Raw genomic sequence first — 23,073 nt, 5'->3', positions numbered from 1 at the left:
GGACTTTTGGGGGGAACACAGTTTGCCCCTGTGCAGATGCCCTGGCAGGCGATGAGAGTTTAAGAACACATGAGCAATTAGAATACCGTCTTTCTTTCATTAACACGGTCTCCTACCCCTGCCGCGGTGGAACTGATAACAGTGAGCATACTGAGAACGTCAGGTGTCACCTTGCCTGCTCTCCAAGAGCTGGGTGAGCAGGAAAAAAGACCTGGGGCATGGATAATTCACAGCTTGGACCAGCGGTCTCTGAATAACATCCGGGGCTCTTTGTCTCATCTTTACATGTTTACTGCTGTCTGAAGCTCCCTAGCAGTTTATGCCTCTGTGTACATCCATGAAGCACCAGCACCGTTTGCAGGAAGGTCTTCTAAAGAAGTATCGGGCTACCCAGGGCAACTTAGAAACTGGAAATTTATACAGCCTTCCACCTGTGCCTCTTACCCAGGACAGAGCCAGAAAGAGACTCACCTTTCCAAATGCAAGTGGAGACACTGTCCCTGATGCATATATAATGACCTGTGGCCACCTCCACCTGGTCTTAATATGACCTAAGAGCTCAATTTCCAGCTAGCTTCAGGCGACCTTGGGCGTGCTACCAGCCTGGGAGCCCAGCACGAAGGGCCCCGTAAGTTGGCAAGATGGGCATGGGTGGCCTGGAGGCGTGCGCAAGGTCTCAGTCGCTAAGTGGAGAACCCCACGCGGCATCATCCCTGGTGTAGAGCTCCAGCCGGACACTGCTGTCTTTCTAGGGTTACAAATTCCCAAGCCCTTTCCAAACCCAGCCTGTGTCCAGCCTCTGCCGAGGTCCTGCTTGCCTTACCTTGACTTTGTTTCTCAGACGCTTGTTTTGGCTTCCTCCCTCCTTGGAGGACACCCTGCTCCACCTGGCCTCTTCTGTCTCTGCATTTTTTTTTTTTTTAAGGATTTTATTTATTTGACAGAGAGAGACACAGCGAGAGAGGGAACACAGGCAGGGGGAGTGGGAGAGGGAGAAGCAGGCCTCCCGCGGAGCAGGGAGCCCGATGCGGGACTCGATCCCAGGACCCCGGGATCACGACCCGAGCCAAAGGCAGACGCCCAACGACTGAGCCACCCAGGCGCCCCTCTGCATTTTTTATAAAGATTGTCGCAAAATATACTTAGGATAAAATTGACCATCTTCCCCATTTTTAAGTACACGGTTCAGTGGGATTAGATGCATTTGTAATGTCCCACGACCGTCCCCACCATCCATCTGCAGAACTTTGCATCCTCCCCAAATGAAGCTCTATCCCCGTGAAACACTTACTCCCCATCCCCCTCCCCCAGCCCCTGGCGCCACCATCTACTTCCTGTCTCTCTGCATTTCCCTGCTCTGGGGACCCCATACACGTGACATCCTACAGTATTTGTCTTTCTGTGTCTGGCTGATGTCACTCAGCATCATGTCCTCAAGGTCCATCCACGTCATTAGTAGTTGTCAGGGTGTCGTGCCTTTTTAAGGCTGAATCCTATTCCATTGTGTGAATGGACCCCATTTCCTTTATCCATTCATCCATTGAAGGGCACTTGGGTTGGCATCTGACTTTGGCCATTGTGAGTCACGCTGGTCTGAACATGGGTGTGCAAGTATGTCGTCAGCACCCTGCCTTTCGTTTCCTTTGGGTATATACTGGGAGGCCTAGTGGCTGGATCGTACGGTGATGCGAGGTTTCGCTTTTCAAGCACCCGCCATACCGTTTCCCGCAGCGGCTGCACCAGCTTGCGTCCCCACCAGCAGTGCATGAGGGATCCCTGTTCTCCACATCCTCGCCGACACTTCTGTGTTTTTCACAGCCATCCCGATGGGTGTGAAGTGGTCTGCACGTTTGACTCTTTCCTTCCTGTGAACCAGGGAGCAAAGCCACAAGGAGGACCTAAACCTCGTACTCACGGAAGCCCCGTAGCATCCTCTTTCTGAGCCGCCGCTGCCCTCCTTAGAGACGTGCTCTCATCTGTCAGAGTCTTAGCGGGTGAGGGGTGGTCAGCCATCTGGAGAGACAGAGGTGGAAATCAGTATGGCCATCTTCTTGACCTCCAGAGTTGTATTTTCAGATGTCTGCCGTTCCCCACTGTCAGTTAGCTTCCATTCCATTAGACAACGGTGTGCCATACAGAACGTGCGGGGCTGAGCCTGCAGGTGCTTCAGAAGGAAGGTGAAGAGTGTGCATGGCCGGTGTGGGGAGCACATGCCTTTCCCGGGGCCGCCGTAACAGTACCCCGACCGAGGGGCTTCATACAATGGTATTTTCCCATGGTTCTTGAAGTTGGAGCCCTGGAATGAAGGTGTTTGCAAGGCTGTCATCCCACACTGGCTCCCGAGAGAAGGATCTGTTCTGACCCTCTGTCCTGGCTTCAGGTCACCTCATGCAGTTCCTAGAGTCCTCTAAGACAACGTTGGCTTCTCTCTCCAACACTTTGAAGTGCCCAGGGGGTGGGGATGGGGCATCGTCGTGATCACCGACGTCATCGTCCCATTCAGTCCTTCTGAGACGCATGCATTTGCCCAACACCACTAACTTCTGTTATGCCCTTCTCCGTCCCCAGGACATGGACCCTTTGTGGAACACCCGAGTACCTGGCCCCTGAAGTCATCCAGAGCAAAGGCCACGGGAGAGCCGTGGACTGGTGGGCGCTTGGCATCCTGATATTTGAGATGCACTCGGGGTGAGTAGGGCTCCTGTGGAGAATCAACATGTACTCTCTGGCACTTCTCTTCCCTGCTTCTAGAACGGTGCTTTTCGGTGGCACCGATGTCCTCCCGTGCCGGTTTCCCCATGCCAACGTGGCAATGGGGACCCACAGTTAAGTGTGCTTTCATGAGAGCAAAAGCACATGGGAAGCACCAGCATTTGGGACCTCCTCGTGTTTAAGTATCCCTGTCTCCCATGAATATAATATTCAGTCTTCTGCATGGACTCTTGGAGCAAGGCAGAGAGCTAAGGTAATGACCATACGTGTTGGATAAAGATAAATAAATGGCATACAGTTTAGGACTTTATGAATGAGTTCCTTGCCAGGAAGGAGAGTGTGTGCCCATACTTGCTTGTCATGAGGCTTGCATGGTTCCACTTTCCCCGCGTGCAGAGACCAGAGGTGTTGAACAGGTATCAAGGTATCACCGTGAGTGAATACTCCAGTCTGGCTGAGGCACGAGACAGGTGTGATGTTCCTCAACCAGAAACATAAAGCAAGCATCCCCCGCTTAGAAATCATAGACCTGGGGATTCCTCCTGGTCCTACAGAGGACAGGCTCTTCTCTGATGGTGTAGCTGACAGGCAGCTGGTCTGCGAGGTGCCCGGACACTGGCTGGGGGGGCCCTCGGACGTGCGGCCCCTCTACCTCCTTCCGCCCTCCCTGCCTCGTCCTTTGTCCTCCCTCTTCAGGCCTGTTTCCTGCTGGGGAGCTTGGCAGATGCTTGGAGTTTGCTCCCAGTTGAACCCAAAGCCTGACCCAGTTCCATACCTGATTCCCTGCAGGGAAAGACCAGAGCTTTTTGCATGGAAACCTTCCCTTTCAGTTGGAAAGAATGATGGAAAGAGGTGTATTTCTGCACTGAGGGTGTGGCCAGAGTGGAGTCTTGTGAAAACCTGTGTTTATTTGTCTACGTGTCTATCATCTATTTATCAACTATCTACCCATGTATCTATCATCTATGTGTCTATCCTCTCTTATCACCTTCTCTCTCTATATCTATCATATCTATCCATCCATCTGTCTGTCCATCCATTTGTCTATCAATCCATCTATCCATCCATCACCTGTCTATCTTTCCTTCCTTCCTTCCATCCATCAATCCATCCATCCATGCATGCATCCCTATATCTATTTGTCTATCTATCTATCTATCTATCTATCTATCTATCTATCTATCTATCTATCATCCTATCTCCCAGTCTGTCTGTCCATCATCCATCCATCCATCATACCTCTTGATCTATCAGTCCATCCATCCGTCCATCAATCTATCCCTGTATCTATGTATCTATATATCCATCCATCCATCATCTATCCATCTATCGCTCCATCCACCCGCCCACCCATCTATCTGTCATCTATGTATTCTCTTTACCTGTCTGCCTGTGTATCTATTCATCCATCCAGCCATCCTTCCATCCATCCATCATCTATCTGGTCTCTTGTATTTTTCCATTACTCTTCACCCAGACGGCTCTAGCAAATCAAACAGAACCGAATTCCTTAATAGACACCCCAGCTCCAAGCAGAGCAGAAGGTTAACATGAATCACGCATAGGTCCCATCCGTTGAGAAGATACAACAGTTGTGAATATTTATGTACCCATATTCATCAGATTCCCCTCAGATGCCCTGCCGCACATTTCCCTTCCTTCACATTATTGACCACTAGAGGTCAGCATTGTTTAACGATAAATGAACCCTGGCGGCCAGGGCTTAATAGATGAAGGTCACGAGCTCTGTTTTCTCCGTATTACTACGGTACATTCTAGTAGGATATGTTCTGTATATAGAATATAGTACTATGAGATGTTATTAGTAAATACAAGTTTGGAATATGATACTGATGGAATGTAAGAAAATCATTGGAATTAGAATAAAATCGAATAAAATTAGAATATAATATTAGCACATATTAGAGTGAGTATATTAGGATTATTATGTTAAAAATAACTATTAGAATGATTAGAATATTATCAGGATATAATCCATTCAAATATTAGAACACGCTGTTTTAGGATGTTAGAAAATAGAATGTTTTTAATATTCTCATGGAATATTAGCAATAATGTATTTCCAGTATAATATACTTGAATATTAGGAGTAGAATAGAAAATAATGAAGTAGGATCTAATATGTTATGAGGCTCTTATTAGAATAATTGATGATGAATCGTCAAAACCCACTCCCAGCCAAAACACTGTGAGCTGACCTTCGCATTTCATACGAGGCAGGGACCTGTGTGTTCACTGGGATGTATTTTCATTTACGCATTTGTAGTTGGAGGGGGTCGAGGCTTTCTGGAGGGGTATCTTGAGAGACACGAGCGCATGTTGATGCCAGAAGCCCCGCCGATCCCTCCTGGGCACTCCTTGGCTCCGTCTGCAGTTCCGCCAGACTTGAGCCTTCCCCTGGGCCACTTCTGAATTTCCTCATTGTCCCCTGCAGCTGCTTCCTCTCCTGCCCATGTTTCCCTGGTAGCAGCTGGAGGTGTCCCGCAGCATCCACGTTCAGATCTGCAGTCGGGGCGGTGGGCGGAAGCCCCCCCGAAGCTCCCGAACGAGACTTACGGAACCCCAGGCTTCCGTGGGACCCCACATTGAGGATCACAGCCGTCAACAGTTCAGGCAGCGTGTCCCTGGCACTCTTTCCTACTCTACACTCTGCCCTCCTCCGGTTGCACAGCCCGTCCCCTTGTCCTTGCCACTTTCTCGGAAGGATGCAGGCTTCACGTTTTCTGCGCACCTAACCAGAGGAGGACGTCAAAAACGGTGAACCGGTCGCACCTCCCCGTTCTGTTTTCTTTCCAAAAACTCTTCCTTCTTTTCCTTGAACCCATGTCCGGAGTGCCCGCCTGCCGAGGCCAGCCTCTCCTGTGGTTGTGCAAGAGGGTGATCAGGAGCGTGACGTCACCACCACAACGGTGCCTGTTTCTGGACGGTCCGTTCTCCTGGTAGCTGTAGGTGGGCAGAACGGGTATGTCCAAGTCATCACGGAGAGATGATGGAAACGGTAGCCAAGTTGGCGTGAACGTGGGAGAGGAAGCTCTTGAGCTTCCTTCATGCCCACGAGCGGGTCGTCCTTCGGAGCGCCACTGGGTCCCTCGATACCTTCAGCTCGCTTGCATAACGAGCTCTCCGTGCTTGTTGAAGAACTGGAACTATTCTGTTGGATTAAAGACAGATTTGAAGATTTCTCAGGGCACTTTCCACATGCAAGGGCAGGGCTCATTCTCAGATTCCCGTTCTCTTTGCCTCTTCCTTCGGGCAAGATCTGGTACTGCTCATTTATTATCATTTTTTTCCTCTCGTTGAACTACTACTGACATGCCTTCCCCATGATGCAGTCATGTAACGCCTGCTTCCTGAGAACACTTTGTTTAATAATTATTGTCCATAAGTGTTGTTAGGTATGAATGACGCATTTTCTCCTGGTGTTTAACGTGCCGTTCGTGAATGTGCGCCTTTCCCCTGATGAGATCATACAGCCAGCTGTCCTCAGACGGGGCCGCCACCCAAGAAAGGAGTCTGACCTCCCCAGCCACTGTTAGACAAAGCATCTGGCCGACCAGCAGCGGTTGACTCAGGAGCTATTAACTCGAAGGCGTAGTCGGCTGGCGCGGACCCGATGAGCGTCTGTGCGCACATAGACCTTTCCTCCCGGGCCTGCCCTGCGCAGTTTCTCAGGACGGGGTAGCTCGTAACTCTAGAAGCAACAGTGGCCAAAGTACTTGTAGTTATGAAACCCGAATAACCAGCGGCTCAGAGGTTACGCTGTGGCCTTCTGAGCATTGAGCCTCGGCTCACTCCAAAGTGTATCTGAAATGTCACGTAAGAATAAAAGCTGTTTTATGCCTTTATCACACATGGCTACACTTTCACGTTTACTGAGTGTCTTCCATTTTCCTTATTCACCTACCTCTTCTCCCTCAACTTGCCCATTAATTTCCTTTTTTTTTTTTTGTATTTTCTGTTCTTTAGTTTTTCAGTTTTTCACTTCTCTGTAATGTATGTGCAGAGTTAAATGTGTTCTGTATATTAGTAGCTGTCAGGACAAATGGCTAAAAACATGGTGGCTTACAATCCATGTTCTCCCAGGCCTGGAGGCCCAGAAGTGGAGATCCAGGCGGGGCAAGGGAGGGTTCTCCCTGCCTATTCCAGCTTCTGGGCTCCAGGCACCGCTGGGCTTATGGCTGCGTCCCTCACATCTCTGCCTCCGTCTTCATGGGGCTTCTCCTCTCGGTCTGTGTCTCCTCTTCTGTCTCTTATCAGAGCACCTGTTGTTGGATTTAGGGTCACCCTGATGATCCAAGATTAGATCATGTCAGGATCTTTCACTTAATCCCAAATGCAAAGCCTCTCTCTCCAAATAAGCTCCCATTCACAGATTGGCAGGGTAAGAACATGGGTATATCTTTTTGGAGACCACCATTACGCTCACTGTTTTCTGGTTTTTTATTTACTTATTTTTTTAAATGTCAGAAATGGATTTGAAGTCAACAGGAAATTTTTTTTTGCCTATCGAAAGTTGCCATCTCCCATCAGGATATCGTTTGAAAACTCCATTTTTTTTTTTTTTTTAAGATCTTATTTATTTATTTAGAGAGAAAGACCACAAGTGGAGGGCGGGGCCAAAGGGAGAGGCAGAGAGAGAATCTCAAGCAGACTGCGCCGAGCATGGAGCCCAATGCGGGACTCGATCTCACGACCCTGAGGTCATGACCTGAGCTGAAATCAAGAGTCGGACACTTAACTGACTGAGCCACGCCATGAAAACTCCATTTTCTAAGATATTCCCAGTGCTTATTTTAGTGAATTAGAAGCCCTATTTCTAAAGGATCCCATTAGCGGTGTCCTTTTGAGTTCAGGGTCTTTGCCTTCAGCACTCCGAGCAAATACCGAAAGTACAGCTTGTGCCTTGGGGCATGTAGGTGGGTATCTGGCATATATTTATTAACTTTTGTATTTTCTTTTATTTTTCTAGCTCTTAGCAGTTTTAAGTATATTTCTTACTTAGCTTATTTCAGATTTTTTTTCCCCTATTTCAAGGTGTTAGAGAAGACACATCTGTTGGTTTCCGTGCTAGGACTACAATCTTTTTTATTTTTTTTTTTAAAGATTTTATTTATTTGAGAGAGAGAACATGAGAGGGGGGAGGGTCAGAGGGAGAAGCAGACCCCTCGCTGAGCAGGGAGCCCGATGCGGGACTCATCCAGGGACTCCAGGATCATGACCTGAGCCGAAGGCAGTCGCTCAACCGACTGAGCCACCCAGGTGCCCTAAGACTACAGTCTTTACTTCTGATAACTCTGCCATAAACAACAATACATAAGTGAGTGAGCATGGCCGCGTTGTCAATAAAACTTTATTTATAAAAACGGACTGCTGGCTGTAATGTGCTAGATCCTTGTGGTCTAAAGGTATGACTTGGGAACCAGCCTTGCTCTCACCCAGCTCCCTAAGTGTGACCTACGTGAATTCATCTACTATGGAGATTCAAATACTGGCTGCTTATACAGGTACAGTCTACTCGACCCCCCCCCCAAAAAAAATAGGACACAGTATTACCCATCCTCTTCCATGTTCCCTGCTCACACTTATCAGACACCTACTCTGTGCCCACAGTGCCGTAAATGTGAAGAATACAAAGAACTTCGCTCGCGGTCTGAAGGGGGAGGTGACATTTTGAATGTCCTGCTCGCGTCAAGCAGAAACAGTGCTCGTTACAAAGCAGGGATTCTTTTCCGTGCTTGCTCTCTGCTAAAAATAGATGTTTATTTTTCTTACAGGTTTCCTCCGTTTTTTGATGACAACCCATTTGGCATTTATCAAAAAATCCTTGCAGGCAAAATAGATTTCCCCAGACATTTGGATTTCAGTGTAAAGTAAGTAAACCGTCTCCCTCCTCGTCGGGGGTGTTTATTTTTAAAATCGCGGACAAGAAAATCACAGAGCAGGCAGCTTACTGCCGTTCTTCCTGCTCTGTTTCACGTCTTCTGGTCAGTCAGCTTTTCCACAAGACGGGAAAAGGTGGTCGTTATTCTACTGTAATGAGACTTAGCCTTTTCGTGACTCTTGGCCAGATTTTATGTGTCTTGAGAGAGAGAAATGACATTTACAGTTACCCAATAAAGGCATTTGTGAATCACATTGAGTAAGAGAGCCGTTTTTGGGTATTTGACGAAAAGGGTCCCTCCCAACCCCCCACCTCCTTTAGCTGGTTTTGCAGTTGGCGGGACTGTTGATGGCTTTAGCAGGCTGTCTCTTTTTCCTCCTGCTTAAATTATTTTCATTCTTAAATTCCTTTTTCATGCTAAAATTGAGGCTGATGAACACCTGCTATGAGAACTTTCCTCTGGCTTCACTGTTAGTAACTTTGGGTATGCAGTTGATTAAATTTGTGGTAACGGCGGGGAGAAAAGTTTTTTAAAAATCTCAGAATGCTTTTGGCATTCCAGTTACCTTCGTCCATCTGGTCACCTTGTAGACACTTCTGTACCATGATTTCTAGTTCTTTCCTCGCATTTCCCAGGGGAGGTGCTGGGTGCACCAAGCCCTGCTGATCACAAGGTGGTTAGCTGCGTTTAGTCAAGAATTAAACTTTTCTCTCTCTTGCTGTTTTTTAAAGTAGCCCATGGGCAGTGAGTTCAGAGAAAACTGGTTTCATGACACTGGGTCAGCTGCTGGGACCGCTGGCTGCACCCAGTTGCTTTTCTGAGTGGTGAAGGTCATCTCACTCCCCCCAGAGGCTCTCCGTCCAAGTAGAAGACAGGGTTTCTCTGGGCTGGTTGGGCCAGAGGTTGTGTTGTGTTTGACACAGCAGGCAAGTTTAGAAGACTAGCAAAAAAACTAAGTTCCTTTAAAAATAATCACCCAGAAGGTGGGTACTCTGTCCCGTGAATGGTAAGACACGGAGGTGCAGAGGGAGATCGAGCAGTCAAAAGTTTATTTTCCCTAGAAAGAAATGAAAACTGTTATATAGAATTTCTCCTCCAGGGTCCAGATCCCATTGGACTTGAGTGACATTTTGTCACATGGACTTGTTAAAAAATTTACTTGTGTATATGCCAACAATTTACCAGTGGTTTGCTTGGATTAAAATCTACTTACACCCATTGGCAGCTTGGCCAATGGGTGACCTTAGACCACTGACATTCTGGGTAAATCTAGGGGGTGTGACCATCTGCCAGCTTTCTGTGTGTGCACAGTGGTGGAATCCAGCCCGACGTATATAGCTGTGGCTGAGCTGGTGCTGTTGGTGTGCTTGCTCCACGTAAAATGAGTGTGGACTGTCTCTTGCATTCTCAAAATCAGCCCCTTGTGGAGACCCCCTGAAGGTCTTAGGCTAGGCAGACCCTGAGAGGATGTATTCACTTCCTCTTACAAGGAATGACTTCAGCTCTTCTCCCCGGAGAAGGGACAGTGCATAAATTCGGAGGTCATTTCTTCCATCATTGGTGGCAAGGGCTCAGGTCAGTCCTATGAAATATTGAGTAAGTTTACGCCGTTCCATGGAAAAGAATGGAATACAGCAAACGTAAGTTTAATCTACGTCTGGTGTCTTGCTACCTACGCCTTTTTTCCTTGTAGTCAATTCTGAAGAGAGAACCAACAGTGTCAGCGCTGCTATCCTTTGGTCTAGAATGTTCCTCATTTTAGCAGCCCCAGGCTCCTCTTCTCTCTTGCCCTGGGACCCCCGTGTTCCCAACGTGAGGGCTCGGCCAGAGCAGGAACCTGGGATCCCTGGATGCAGTTGCTGATGGCAGATGGTGGTTGAGAAGAACCTCACTTCTTCCCACTCTTGCCTAGATCTTCCTGAGTTGGCTGAGAAGCAGGACCCTCATGAGGCTTGCATATCCAAATCACTGCCGTTGGGTGCCATGACAGTGGACTTTTGACTTTCAGGTTCTCAAGGTCTTCTGTTGTTGGTTCGCACAACCTCGGTGTGTGGCTGTGTCACCTTCCTGCCTGGGCACTTGTGTCTTTGGATTGACACTGAGATTCCTTACAGGAGCTTAAGACAGCTGAAAGGACATCGGAGCTTTGGGGCTTGTTGCCATCTTGGTAGACCAAATACCTAACCAGGGTTTCTTCCTGTCTCAGTGGTCACAGACAAGCCAGGCAGGATAGTGAGTACGATCTAGAATTTCGGGCGCTGTGAGTAAAGCGATTGCCCACGGCTACAGAGCCCGTCGCAGGATTGCAGGCCCGTCCAGAGTTCAGACATGTCCAGAGATCCTACACGGCTTTGCCATATTGGACGGTCCCTTTACATCCGAACCCTTTGCTTTTGGGACTTTTGTTTTGTAAGGGTTTGATTTTATATTTTAAATAAAATGTCATTGATTTAGAACCCCAGTATAGACAGCTCTAAGTATATGCACTAACAGGGCTGACAGGGGGGTAAAGAGTGGGGAAAGAGAAGGAAAAAAACCCACATTTATTTGGGATTGTTTGAGGAGCGTGGTGTTTGGTGATTCACAGTCTAGACATAAGGCGCCAGGGATCTTGGGACCCTGGACCTCCACATACGTCGTCACGGGCCTTGGGATCTCAGCCTTCCCAGCTGGTCACAGAGCCCACTCTGTGGTGTGAGTCTGGGGGTGGGCATAAGGTACATCTTAGTCTTGTAAAGTTGTGTCATGGCTTTCTTAAAGCCGGGCCATGGGTCTTTTGATTGGTCTGGGGGATTTCAATATATATTTGAAGTCTCTAGATACTACTATACATAATGCATTCTTTTTATTATGTGCAAAGACATACACACACACACACACACAATTTTTACTTCTTTACCTTTTATTCTTAGAACTAGCCTGTCCTCTGAATGTCTTGATACTCCTCTTAACTGTCAGATCCTAACTGGCCTGGCCTAATCCTAAGGGGCCTGTATTCTGAAACAGCCTGCTATTTAGGAGGAAGGAATGAGTGGAGCAGCAGGGTTTAAGGGACTCACATGTTATAGGAGAGCAAGCAGCGTACGGCCAGAATCCCATAAATAAGTAGACCCTTAGGGCAAAGCGTGGCCATTCATTTTGGTAGAAGCAGATGTCTTCTCTTTGGCAAGGACAGCCTCATGGGTGTATTTTAAGTGAAGTATCGCTATACTTGGGGCAGGCATGTAATTTTTTCACATGTTCTCTTGAAAGGCTCGTTTTCTGCACAATGATTTAATGAACCTTTTCCCCTTCGCTCTGTTGCTCCGTGTAGCCAACCCCGCTTTCCATAAATTATTTAGAAATGAGTATCGGTGAATGAAGAAACAATTGAGAGAAAATGTTGAGGCAAAATGAAAATTGATCCTCTCTCCCGATACATAACGTGGTGGGCAGATTTTATTGTGGTTGGCATGCTGTGTTTGCTTGGGTCCGTATCAAGATGCATCTTCTTTTTGTCTCTTTCCCGCAAATAGAGACCTCATTAGGAAATTGCTTGTTGTTGACAGAACAAGACGCCTCGGAAACATGAAGGTCAGTGTTCGTTTTCATATGTATCATCCACTAGACACTCCCGTCACTTGGCACCATACGTTTGTATTAATAGAAACAAAGGCACGGAGATGGTGTTTAATTGTTGGCTACATGTCAAATCTGGGTGTCTGGGCATGCGAAATCCACCTGGGTCTATACCGCATCCCTTCTTCTCCACAAACGAGTAAACGACTCACCCATCATCTCGAAGATGTCGGTATTTTGCTTATTTATTTCGACTGTTCAAATAACGTGATCGACCTATAAGTCACATACCATACACGCCTCCCCATTGAAAGAGTGCAGTCCAACAGCTTTTAATACATTTCCAGAGTTGTGCAGCCAATCCCACAGTCCGTGTTAAAGAACGTTTTCTTTATCTCAAAAAGAAACCCCAAACCCTATGCTGTTGTTATCCGATCCTTCCATCCCTCCTGCCCTGACCAACTACTAACCTGCTTTCTGTCTCTGTAGAATTCCCTGTTCTGGGCTTTCATGTAAATGAATCACACCATAAGTGAGGTTTTGCGTCTGGCTCCTCCCACTGAGCATCATGTTTTCACGGTCCATCCACATGCTAGAAGGTGTCAGTGCTTTGTTCCTTTTTATGGCCGAGTCACACTCATGGGTGGACCCCATTGTGCTTACTCATCCATCCGTTGATGGACATTTGAGTTGTTTCCCCCTTTTGGCTGTTGTGAATAGTGCCATGACCAGGGGTGTGCACATTTGTGTGTGAATTAATCATTTGAGAATGTGTACATAGTCTATGATTTTCACAAACTTTTCAGGTGGAGGGGAATACATTTAAGAGATTGTTGCATAAATGGTATGATATCTTATATGCATGTTTTGGTTCTATTGTGGCACCACGGAATCCAAGAGAATCTGGGAACATCTTCTTAGCTATTTCTGGTTCTGGACATCCATGGAGGAACTTAAACGTGGGCAGTGCATTGGTGTTACCTGCTTTAGTCTTGGGAGACACAGTAGACTCTGTGTGAGGTTTGATTCCCACCAAACTCTCAGGACCCTCTGTTGATTTGGATGTATTTGTGTGCTGTGGATGCTATAACAAAGGACCAGAGTCTGAGATCCAGGCGGGGCAGGGCCGCTGAGATCCAGGCAGGGCAGAGCCATGCTCCTTCCAGAGGCTCCAGGGAAGGGTCCTTCCTCCTCTTCCAGCTTCTGGGGCTCCAGGCATCCCTGGGTTTGTGGCCGCATCCCTCCCGTCTCTGCCTCCATCTTCACGTGGCTTCTCCTCTGTGTCTGTGTCTCTCCTCTTCTGTCTCTCACAAGGACACCTGTCCTTGGATTTAGGGCCACCCTGATCCAGGATAAGCTCTTCTAAGATCCTTCGCTTAATCATATCTGCAAAGACCCTATTTCCAAATAAGTTCTTCTGCATAGGTTCCAGGTGACATTTCACAAACTTTGTTATATTCAGATCCATTGTCTTCTTCCTATGTCACAGAATTCATGTGTTTCTATCTTAACAACTCCCAACGTTTAATAGATTAAAAAAGTTGCTCCAAGGGCCATTAAAAGGGAGAAGAAGGTAGGGTCAAAGGCTGAACACCTGGGAGGGATTTTCAAAGACCATGATGCCATTAGCATCTGCAAGTTGGCCGTTGGCATCACCCTCGAGAAGGAAGCAGACAGACCTTAACACACTGTTCCTATTACACAAACACACTGATATTATAATTGGAAGGTTCTGCTGGGTAGCTGTTCAGATCTCTGAAGTTGGACATCATGGGTTTGAGTCCTAGTCGTATGATTTACTAGCTTCACAATAATTAGCCAGTTACAACATTTAGTGAACCTTGGTTTCCAGGTCTGTATGATGAGGATGCTAAATACCAAAGAAAACTGTCCAGACGAAAACAGGTGGCAGACTCAGAAATGACCGTGTGTCTGTCTTGTTTTATCTCAGGAGCCGAGACATAGTCTTACTTTTATCTGTGGTCCAGAGTAGTAATGACGGGATTTGTTTCCACTATGAATTAAAGTGAACAGAACAAACACCTTCATTTATACGTTTCCCCTCCTAGCTCACGGTCCAAGGACCATTACTCAAAACATAGCACACTGTTTAAATTTGATTTAATTTTTTTTTATTCTATACTGAGTAAAGTAGAGATTCTCTGGAATATTTTATTCCCTGTCCTGTCAAAATTCTGTCTACTGATGATGCCTGTTTCTTTTGAAGAATGGAGCGGATGACGTGAAACGACACCGGTGGTTCCGAACTGTGGATTGGGAGGCGGTCCCACAAAGGAAACTGAAGGTACAACATACGTACGTGGGCGACTGTCAGCTCAGCATCCTTTACCTGTCTTCGGCAAGGGGCAGAGTCTGACTCTGACTTGTTTATTTATGGCTGATACATAATTAATTTGTATAATACAGCTGATCATCTCAAATCGTTAATAAGCCAAGATCTCTTTTCAGTGGAAATCTTAGTGCTACAGAGACACCTAGAGGTAATGGGTTAAGACCCCACATTTTACAGGGCGCGTGGGTGGCTCAGTCGTTAAACGTCTGCCTTCAGCTCAGGTCATGATCTCAGGGTCCTGGGATCGAGTCCCGCATCGGGCTCCCTGCTCGGCGGGGAGCCTGCTTCTCCCTCTCCCACTCGCCCTGCTTGTGTTCCCTCTCTCCCTGTGTCTCTCTCTGTCAAATAAATAAATAAAATGTTTAAAAAAAAAAAGACCCCACATTTTACAATTGGATTTTGTGAGACCTGGCTCTGTCCCTCACTGGAACTATGACTAAGATGAGTCCCATCCCACCAGTTTCTAATCGGGAATGGTAAATGGTGTAACACAGATCAGGTGTTTGTCCAACACTTACGGATATTGTGCAGTGATGGTGGTAGATTAGATGGAGAATATTTTCTAGATCACCTTTCTTTGAACTGAATATGTATGTGTGTGTATATATATATATATATATATATATATAGTGTGTATATATATATTTCTAAAGATTTAGAGAGACAAAGAAAGGGAGCATGCACATGTGAGCAGGGGAGGGGTAGGGGGGAGGGAAAAATCTCAAGCCAACTCCCCACTGAGCGTGGACCCGCTGGGGGACTTGATCTCAAGACCCTGAGGTCATGACCTCAGCCGAAATCAACAGTCGGACTAAGCCACCCAGGCGACCCAGGATTGAAATGTATTTTTGACATGAGTCTTCAATAACAACATTCTCAACCTTGGCCTTTTTAGAATCAGTGGAAAGACTTTAAAAATGCTTATGCCTGGCCCCCAGCCCAGAACCTAGGGTCCAGCCCAGACCACCAGTGTCTCAATGATCTGCTTTTAAGTGTTTTATTGTATTAAATGACTTATTTTTTCATTGACTAAATGATATATTTTCATTGTTCAAAAACCAAATCAATCTTAGAAGGTTATGCATTACCAAGTGTTACTCTCTTGCTCTATGTCCTCCCAAAGCCCCTTGCTTGTTTTTATCAATAAAGTTTTATTAGCACACGGCCCCCTGCTTTGATTTACATGTTGTCTGTGGCTGCTTTCGCCCTGCCGGGGCAGAGGCTGAGTAGTCAGCACAGCAATTCTACAGCCTGCACAACCAAAAATACTTACTGGCTGGCCCTCTACGGGAACCTTTGGCTGACCTCCTTTTCAATGCCAGTGACCTCATTTTATCGATACGGGACTGAGGCTTGGCTTTGGTGATACTAACGCTGGAGCTTCTTCATGACATCTCTCTGGGACTTTCCAAACTCTTGGCCACTGGACCAGCTACCGCAGAATCACTCAGACCTGGGCAGGCCTTGGAATCTGCATTAACAAGGAATCTGGGTGGTTCTCCAGTCTAGAATTTAAGAAGCGAGGGCTGGCTACCATCCTTCCTCCCTTCCTTCCCCGTACTGCACCATTGGCAGATAGCTTATTGGCAGTATCTCCAATTCAAAGCTTTCCACGTTCATAAACAAAGGAAGGACAACTTCGATGTTTTGTGCTTTTCCCCCCAAACCATCTCCATTTGTATGCGAAGTCATAGACATAAAGGGATGCACGTCCCATCCAGGTACACACCATTCCCTTCTGACTGTGCCTCTGTGTCATGCCCCTGCCCTGCAGCCCCCCATTGTGCCCAAGCTGTGCGGCGAGGGTGATACCTCCAACTTCGAAGCGTATCCCGAGAATGACTGGAACACGGCCCCTCCAGTGTCACCGAAAGATTTGGAAGTCTTCAAGAATTTCTGAGGACAGGAATCCTCATCTGGAAGGTATATCTTTAGTTTTAGTAATTACGCATCGGTGAGGATGACGTGTCCTCACCTCAAGGGGATGTTGCGTTGTTGGAGTGGGGCTTCCCTCATCCACTGGAACTCGAGCAGTGGGGCGGAGCTAGATGGAGTCCTTCCGAGCATCAGCTTCCTCAACGCCCTGGGGTGTGTTACTCAAGACGTGGTGTGGCCCGGAGACAGCACTGCCCCCAACATCCCACACCTGCTGGGGGAGAATCTAGGGCTAAGTAAGACCCTGTGAGAGGCGTGTGTGCCTACACATTCCAGGGACACAGCCCCTTTGGTAAAGATTCCTGAATTCTTGTGTTCTGGAAACCCTGAGTTCCACACCAACTTCCTCATAGATACCTACCAAATATTTTCAAAAGGGTTTTTTTTAGGTCCCCTTTTCACTAAAAACTGATGACAGCAGTGAACACCTCCTATGGAATTTGCTAAGCTCCATTTGACATTTAAAAGAATGGATTTTTGAGTCTCTCATTTCTTGGAACCTTTGAAGGTCTATGACTCTGTGTTTGTGGAATCTGTGACTTGATGACTTTGAAGGATTTTTGAATGTGGGTAGTAAAGACCTTTCAGTTACTCCAGTTCTGTGAGGAGCTCGGTGACATACACCACTTAAATCAGGTTTTCCTTCTCACGACACCCAGGCAAGAAAAATTGCGGGAAGGAAGAGAAGCAAGATACTGCCGATGATATGTCTACTCCTTGACTTTTCTTGTTTTTTGCCTCTGTCCCCCCAACAGTGCTTATGAGGAATGGGAGAAATAATTGTCCGGTCAATATCATGTGCAAATTGACACCATTATAGTGCCCTCCTCGCAGGGAGGGAGGCGTGGTATACCAGAAACCTGTACTCCCGGCTGGTATTGCCATGCAGATAACGAGAGGAAACCTGCCTAAAAGTTAAAACATGGAAACAAAAATTCAGTAAGAGAGACAGGTGGCCGTGTGGATGAGAACGGAACATGTCTGCTTGATGGGTTTTAGTCTTTTCAACACATAATGATTGTTCTCCTGAGGTTTTCTTAAAGACTCTCTTTAGCTTTTCCAGCTCCTGCAAAGCTAGTGAAGGCCAGTTATGAGTTTTAAAAATAGAAGGGGTTTCTAAATTCAGGTTTTATTTTCTGTTCTCTTCATTTGCTTCAATTTTGAATGATTTGCCCATAATATTTTATGCGTTATTTTTATCCAGTAATCTTTAAATGATGAAAGACATGGTATGTTTTCTAGTGAAGGACACTTCGTTGATAAGTCAGAGGACTGGGGCCCTTTTGTAACAGAGATACTGTTAAATTTACTTAAGGAAACACAAATCTGCCGTCTGATGGGGTTTGTTGTGTACTCAGTGGATAGTTTTCTATTCACGGTTAGGAATTGTGCCCCCAGCTGCCCCAGCTACCTTTTTAGCAGATTCTGCAGATAGGAATAACTTTCTCAAGGCGGTGCGTATCCTTGGGAACTGACTGAGCCAACCCGGGCATCTCACTGCTCAATTAATAATTTAATAATTTATTAAAAAATAAATTATTTTATTAAGCATTTCCCACCCCTTAGAATTTGTGCTTGTGGGTCTTTGCAAGAAGAATTTCAATGGAAAGTTGGTTTTTGTGTGTGTATTATTGAGTTATTTTTGAATTATTAGTATGATAATTAAAAACTTACCCAGTTATTCTGAAAACTAACAAAATTCTTTTTTATTTCATGTTGCAAACAGGATGATTTGAACCTGCACATCAGAGCTGCACATCAGCCCTGAAGAAGGGTCGTGTCCATGGGATAAGGACATTTCCATATTCTATAAGTCTGGATGTATATAAAGAGCCTGGATATCCGTACAAAGTCATGGACCTGGCATTATTTAAGGAACTGGAAATTAAGCATCATTAAGCAACTGGAAATCTACTGCACAGTAGGACCTTTTGGAAAATTGTTTGGTTGTAGATTTTATCTTATCTCTTAGTGTGATGAACCTACTGTGATATCTTGGTTTTCCTCACAGACTTAACTTTATAAGTTTGAACTGAACGTGTTCGGTTATAACCACAGATGGTGTGCTTGCGCGCGTGTGTGCGTGTGTGTGTGTGTATAAAAAGACCATATGTCTGGTGCACAGGAATTGTACCGTGATGTAAATCTTCATACTTGGCAGAGCCTATGATTTTTATTTTCCAAATTGCTCTTTCAAGAATCTTTTTCTTGGGGACAAAAGCTAAGACAGATATGATGTGTGCATTTTTTATCGTCTGATGTGCATTTTGTAGCTTGTGAAGAAAAAACATTATGTGGTGATCCACATCCCATGTCTTTAGTGCTTCATGTCTGGTGACTTTAGGTCTTGAAACCAGAAGGGAAGACAAGGGTGTATCAGTTTGAATTTGAGTCTGAGAATACCAGTGGCCATTAATGTTGTTCAAGGAATGGAACACAGTCCAGAAATTTCCTGCATCACATCCAGAAATTTCATACTCCGTGGGCGGGGGGGTTGAGGCTAGTGGCTACCTATTAAAATTCCAGTTGAGCTCTGTCTCCAACAAAATGCAGAGCTAACAAATGACTGTTGGCTCAGTTGCATGGATGACCTTCATGCAAACGTGTTTTTTTTTTTTTTTAACTTTCTTTTTTTTAACTTCCATTGTGGGAAAAATAAGACGCAAATGAGCTATAGGATGTCAGTGTTCAGCTTAGTAGAAATTAACCTGTCTTGTTTCTATCCTCGTAAATGTTCAGTTTTGGGTGTGTCCAGCACACTCTTGTCTCGTAGGTAGGGCGTGCTTATCGGTGGCTGAGATTTTGTCTTTTCCTCTCTGGACCTGATCGTGAAGATACCATGAAGAGCACCCTGCAAATGCTTTCCCCTTGGGATTGACATAATGCAAGGCGGATGTGGATTGGGCTCCAGTGAGTGTGTTGGCTAGATGTGGATCTTCCCAGAAAAGAGGGCGTGTAAAGAGGTCCTAGGGGTCCATGCTCTCCGTGATCCATTGCTTTGTCTTGTGCTTCTCTTCCTCATTCTGAAGTTCGCTATACAAATCTCAAGGTGTTGCCCATTCTCTGCTGACCGTGACTCAGCTGGACAAACAGAGTTGCCATGTCTGCATTGTGTCTGGTCGTAGGGCTCAACCGTGACCTTCTGCAGGGACGTCTGTGCACTTAACTAGTGGGTGCCAGAGCCTTTGGTGACCGCAGAGGGACACCCACACAGACCTCCAAGACCCCTTCTGTACCCTTCCTTTCTTCCCAGGGTGGGCCTGGAAAAGTCCAGCTCCTTGGGCAGCAGGGATGGGAGCAGTGCTTGCCCTGGGAGGTGTGATGGTGAGATGGGTGCAGGGAAGAGGCAAGCCTGGGCACCCTCTCAAGGCTTCTCCAGCTTCATGTTCTTGAGTCACCTTGTGGATTCTTGGCCATCGTAGACATTATTTTCCAGTGCCGTGCCTGGGAAGATCTTTTCTTTCCATGTAACCCTTTGTACCTCTCTTCTGCAAGCACGTCTGTGGATGTGGAGAGCTGCCGCATGGCAAAGTCATACATCTCTTTAAGCAGCAAAATGTCAAAGGCCGTGCAGTTGCCTACCATATTTGGCCAGATCCCACTCACAAGTCCGAAGCACGCAGATGTGCTGGAAGGTGGAATGAAGAACACGTGCACCCACCCAAGCTTGAAATTGAAGGCACATTTCCCCCTTTCTCGTGCATGACCTGCTCTTCAAATACAAATCCAATGAGTAAGGTCAAAGTGACTACAAGATTTAGTAAAATAAACTCTTTATAATGAGTAACTCAAAGAAAAATTATTTTTAAAGGGCGTGCTGTATGGATGGATGTTCCAACAGATTGGTGTTTTTAGTCTGTACCGAGCAATCCCCATGCTGTTTGCATTCAGTAGGGGACCAGAACGGGCAACATGTTCAGCCTGAAGTTTCTTAACTGTTTCATCATTGACTATTATAAGGCTAAATCGGCAAAGTGATGGTGCCCTGGGATAAAAACCCATGAGGGAAAGCAAAGATCTCACATCCTCTGACTTATAAAAATAAATTATTATTATTTTAGAGCCTTGTGCTTAAAAAAATAAAAATAAATGAAACACCTTTCTTGAACATGATAAAGCATTGTATGTAGACACATTGACCCACATGCATAATCCCGGGTTTAGTTCTCACTGTCTCGGATTTAATATAGGATGTGAAAAACAGCCTCAAAAAAGCATGAAATGCAATGCCTTAATTTTGGACAGATATGCACACACACACTCAACAAACGCCAACATTGGAATGCACAGATCACATGGTTCTTTAAAAACATCGGCAATCAGCCATGCAAAACAAATTAAAAACTAAAAGGAATTCCAAGAATACCAGATGGTGTTAAACTCAGTCTTTCCATTTCAATATTCGAGGTGGCACATGCCATGTGTTAACGGCCCGTGGCTGGACTGGAATTAAGCAGAGTGACGTAATGCAAAGACTGACTTAATCAAAATGAGTCTCAAACACATGGGACACTCACTGTATATAATTGAAAAATAGTTTACTCGGTGGGGGCACTCTGAAATTTTCAGGTATCTAATCAGGTATCTACATGCAGAAGTCATGAGAGGAAACATGGAAATATTCGCAAAATTCGCATCAGAAAAAAAATGATAGACTCCTTTTGTTCTATGCAATTTTATGAGTTGGCAATATTTTCTTAAAAACAAATACCGTTTAAAAAAAATCCTCAGGAAACGCGTGTTTTGCAAAGAAATATGTTGGGGTGGTTGGTGTTTTTCTAAGGGAATTGTCACCAACCCCCTTGAACGCACTCTGCAAAGCTAAGAAGGAAATTAAATCACAGCATATCCTGCATTTGCGTTGGCCACCTTCCAGTTCTCGCAGAACGTATGTTACAACCCTGCCTGGCATAAACGTATCCGCATGGTGCTGCGCACATCTCGATTTCTACCGTTGACGTGGCGGTACGTCCAGAGAGAGCCCGACAACAAGGTGCGAGTGCCCAGCTCGAGTCCTCGTGATGCTTTCACACTCCTCTTCCCATCCCTGCCCACACACCAGTCCATGGGCATCTGGTACAGGGTTCTGTTTCATTCTGCACTCTCTACCTAAGGACTCCCTTGTTACCAACGACAGAGTCACCAATACCGCTAGATAGTCACGTGACGTGGGATGCATTTGCCATTGCTATGTATGACCTAAGCTGCCTCTAGATTTTGGACCACTGGAACTGTGAAAATACGCCATCAAGTAGAGACCCCCGTGCCCCCACTCTCTAGGCACCGAGGGCTGCCCACCCGCGGGGAGTGCTTCAGGCTGCATCAAATCCTAGGACCGCGTCAAAATTCCCATTCTAGCCACTTGGTTATTGTAGTGCAGGAAAAATACGTGGTTGGATTTCCCACCCCCCAACCGATTGATTTTTACATCCCCAAATGAGTATGTTCGCAGAAGCCGCTGAGGGCTCCTGTGGTGGCGATTGAGGATGTGAGGCGCGAGTTCGTATTTTTCCGGAGGTCCATCCACCGAGAGTATGGGTGTTACCTGCGTTAGACAAGTCCTGTAGTGCGTGTCCCTGTTTCTTATGGAGGTGAGAAGGCCTCCTCTTTGCTTCACCTTCAGTGGACAATGTCCACTTACCAAAAACAAGAAGACAAGCACATGATCTGTCGTGTTAATAATGTATTTGGGTAGTTTGGTGTGTGCGTGCGTGAGCGCGTTTGTGTCTCGGTGGCAGTGGAGTTCGGGAGTGGTGTTTCGCCAAGTGTCACATTTTCCTATCAACTTTGCTTTGCAGACCCCGTGGGCTTAACAGTCCTTTGTAGTAAAAGGGAAACGCTCTGTCACCGTTTCCTATAAATTATTGCGCTGTAATGCATTCTGCTGTGCTTTCACTGGCTCTTCCCTGGTGGACACCCCTGTTAATTTAAAGTAAAAGTCATTACGTGTGTGTGTTAGCAGATGGGATTTCAAGCCTTCTGACACTCAGGGCATCTTGTCCTCCGAGATGGTTCTTCAGCTCTGCAGAACGGTCGTAGCTTCCTTCTTCCTTGTGCTGGGCTACGGGCAGCCTGGCCGGGTGGCCCGGGGACAGCCGTGGGGTGCGGCAGACACGAGACGGAGTGCCTTGGCAGGTGTGGTGCGCCCCGGCGAGCCAGCACTGGGATCCCTGTGGGGTCGTCCCAGCTTCTCATGTGGAAAAAAAAAATAGCCTGTTGCTAATTCTTTCAATTCTTGCACAATGAAAATCACTGTGATTTGTATATATACCCTACGAAGATTTTACTGCTGCCTAATTTATGTAATAATACTATTCATTCCAGGTTTGTTTAATAAAACTTTGTATCTTTTAAGACGTCTGATTCTGGTCTGCTTCTTCGGTTTCGGGACAAGCTTGTCTTCATTCATCTAGTTCAGCGGTCAGAGGTGTCTCTTAATTTTTAGCTTTTTCATTGAGGTATAATTGACATACGGTATTAATTTAGTTTCGGGTGAACAGCATAATGATTTGATATCTGTATATATTGCAAAATAATCACCACCGTAAGTGTAGTTAATATCCATCACCACACATAGTTGTGAACTTATTTTTCTTGTGATGAGAATTTTTA

The 23,073-nt window shown here is 46.1% G+C and overlaps 1 protein-coding gene across 1 annotated transcript in view; it reads left to right on the top strand.

Annotated features, from left to right (window-relative positions):
- Nucleotides 1-22,815, top strand: part of PRKX (protein kinase X-linked) — a 77,782-nt gene extending 54,967 nt beyond the window's left edge. Inside the window, exons 4-9 of the mRNA XM_035029671.1 lie at nt 2,569-2,688; nt 8,508-8,603; nt 12,131-12,188; nt 14,401-14,478; nt 16,301-16,449; nt 18,188-22,815. Of these exons, the coding sequence (XP_034885562.1) occupies nt 2,569-2,688; nt 8,508-8,603; nt 12,131-12,188; nt 14,401-14,478; nt 16,301-16,426 (478 nt within the window). The 3' untranslated portion in view covers nt 16,427-16,449; nt 18,188-22,815. The remainder of the gene's footprint in view (nt 1-2,568; nt 2,689-8,507; nt 8,604-12,130; nt 12,189-14,400; nt 14,479-16,300; nt 16,450-18,187) is intronic.
- The last annotated feature ends 258 nt before the right edge of the window (nt 22,816-23,073 follow it).

Source organism: Mirounga leonina, unplaced genomic scaffold, assembly GCF_011800145.1.
Source record: "Mirounga leonina isolate KUSES-001 unplaced genomic scaffold, KU_Mleo_1.0 Mir_268, whole genome shotgun sequence".
NCBI lineage: Eukaryota > Metazoa > Chordata > Mammalia > Carnivora > Phocidae > Mirounga > Mirounga leonina.
This window is presented reverse-complemented; position numbering and strand designations above follow the sequence as displayed.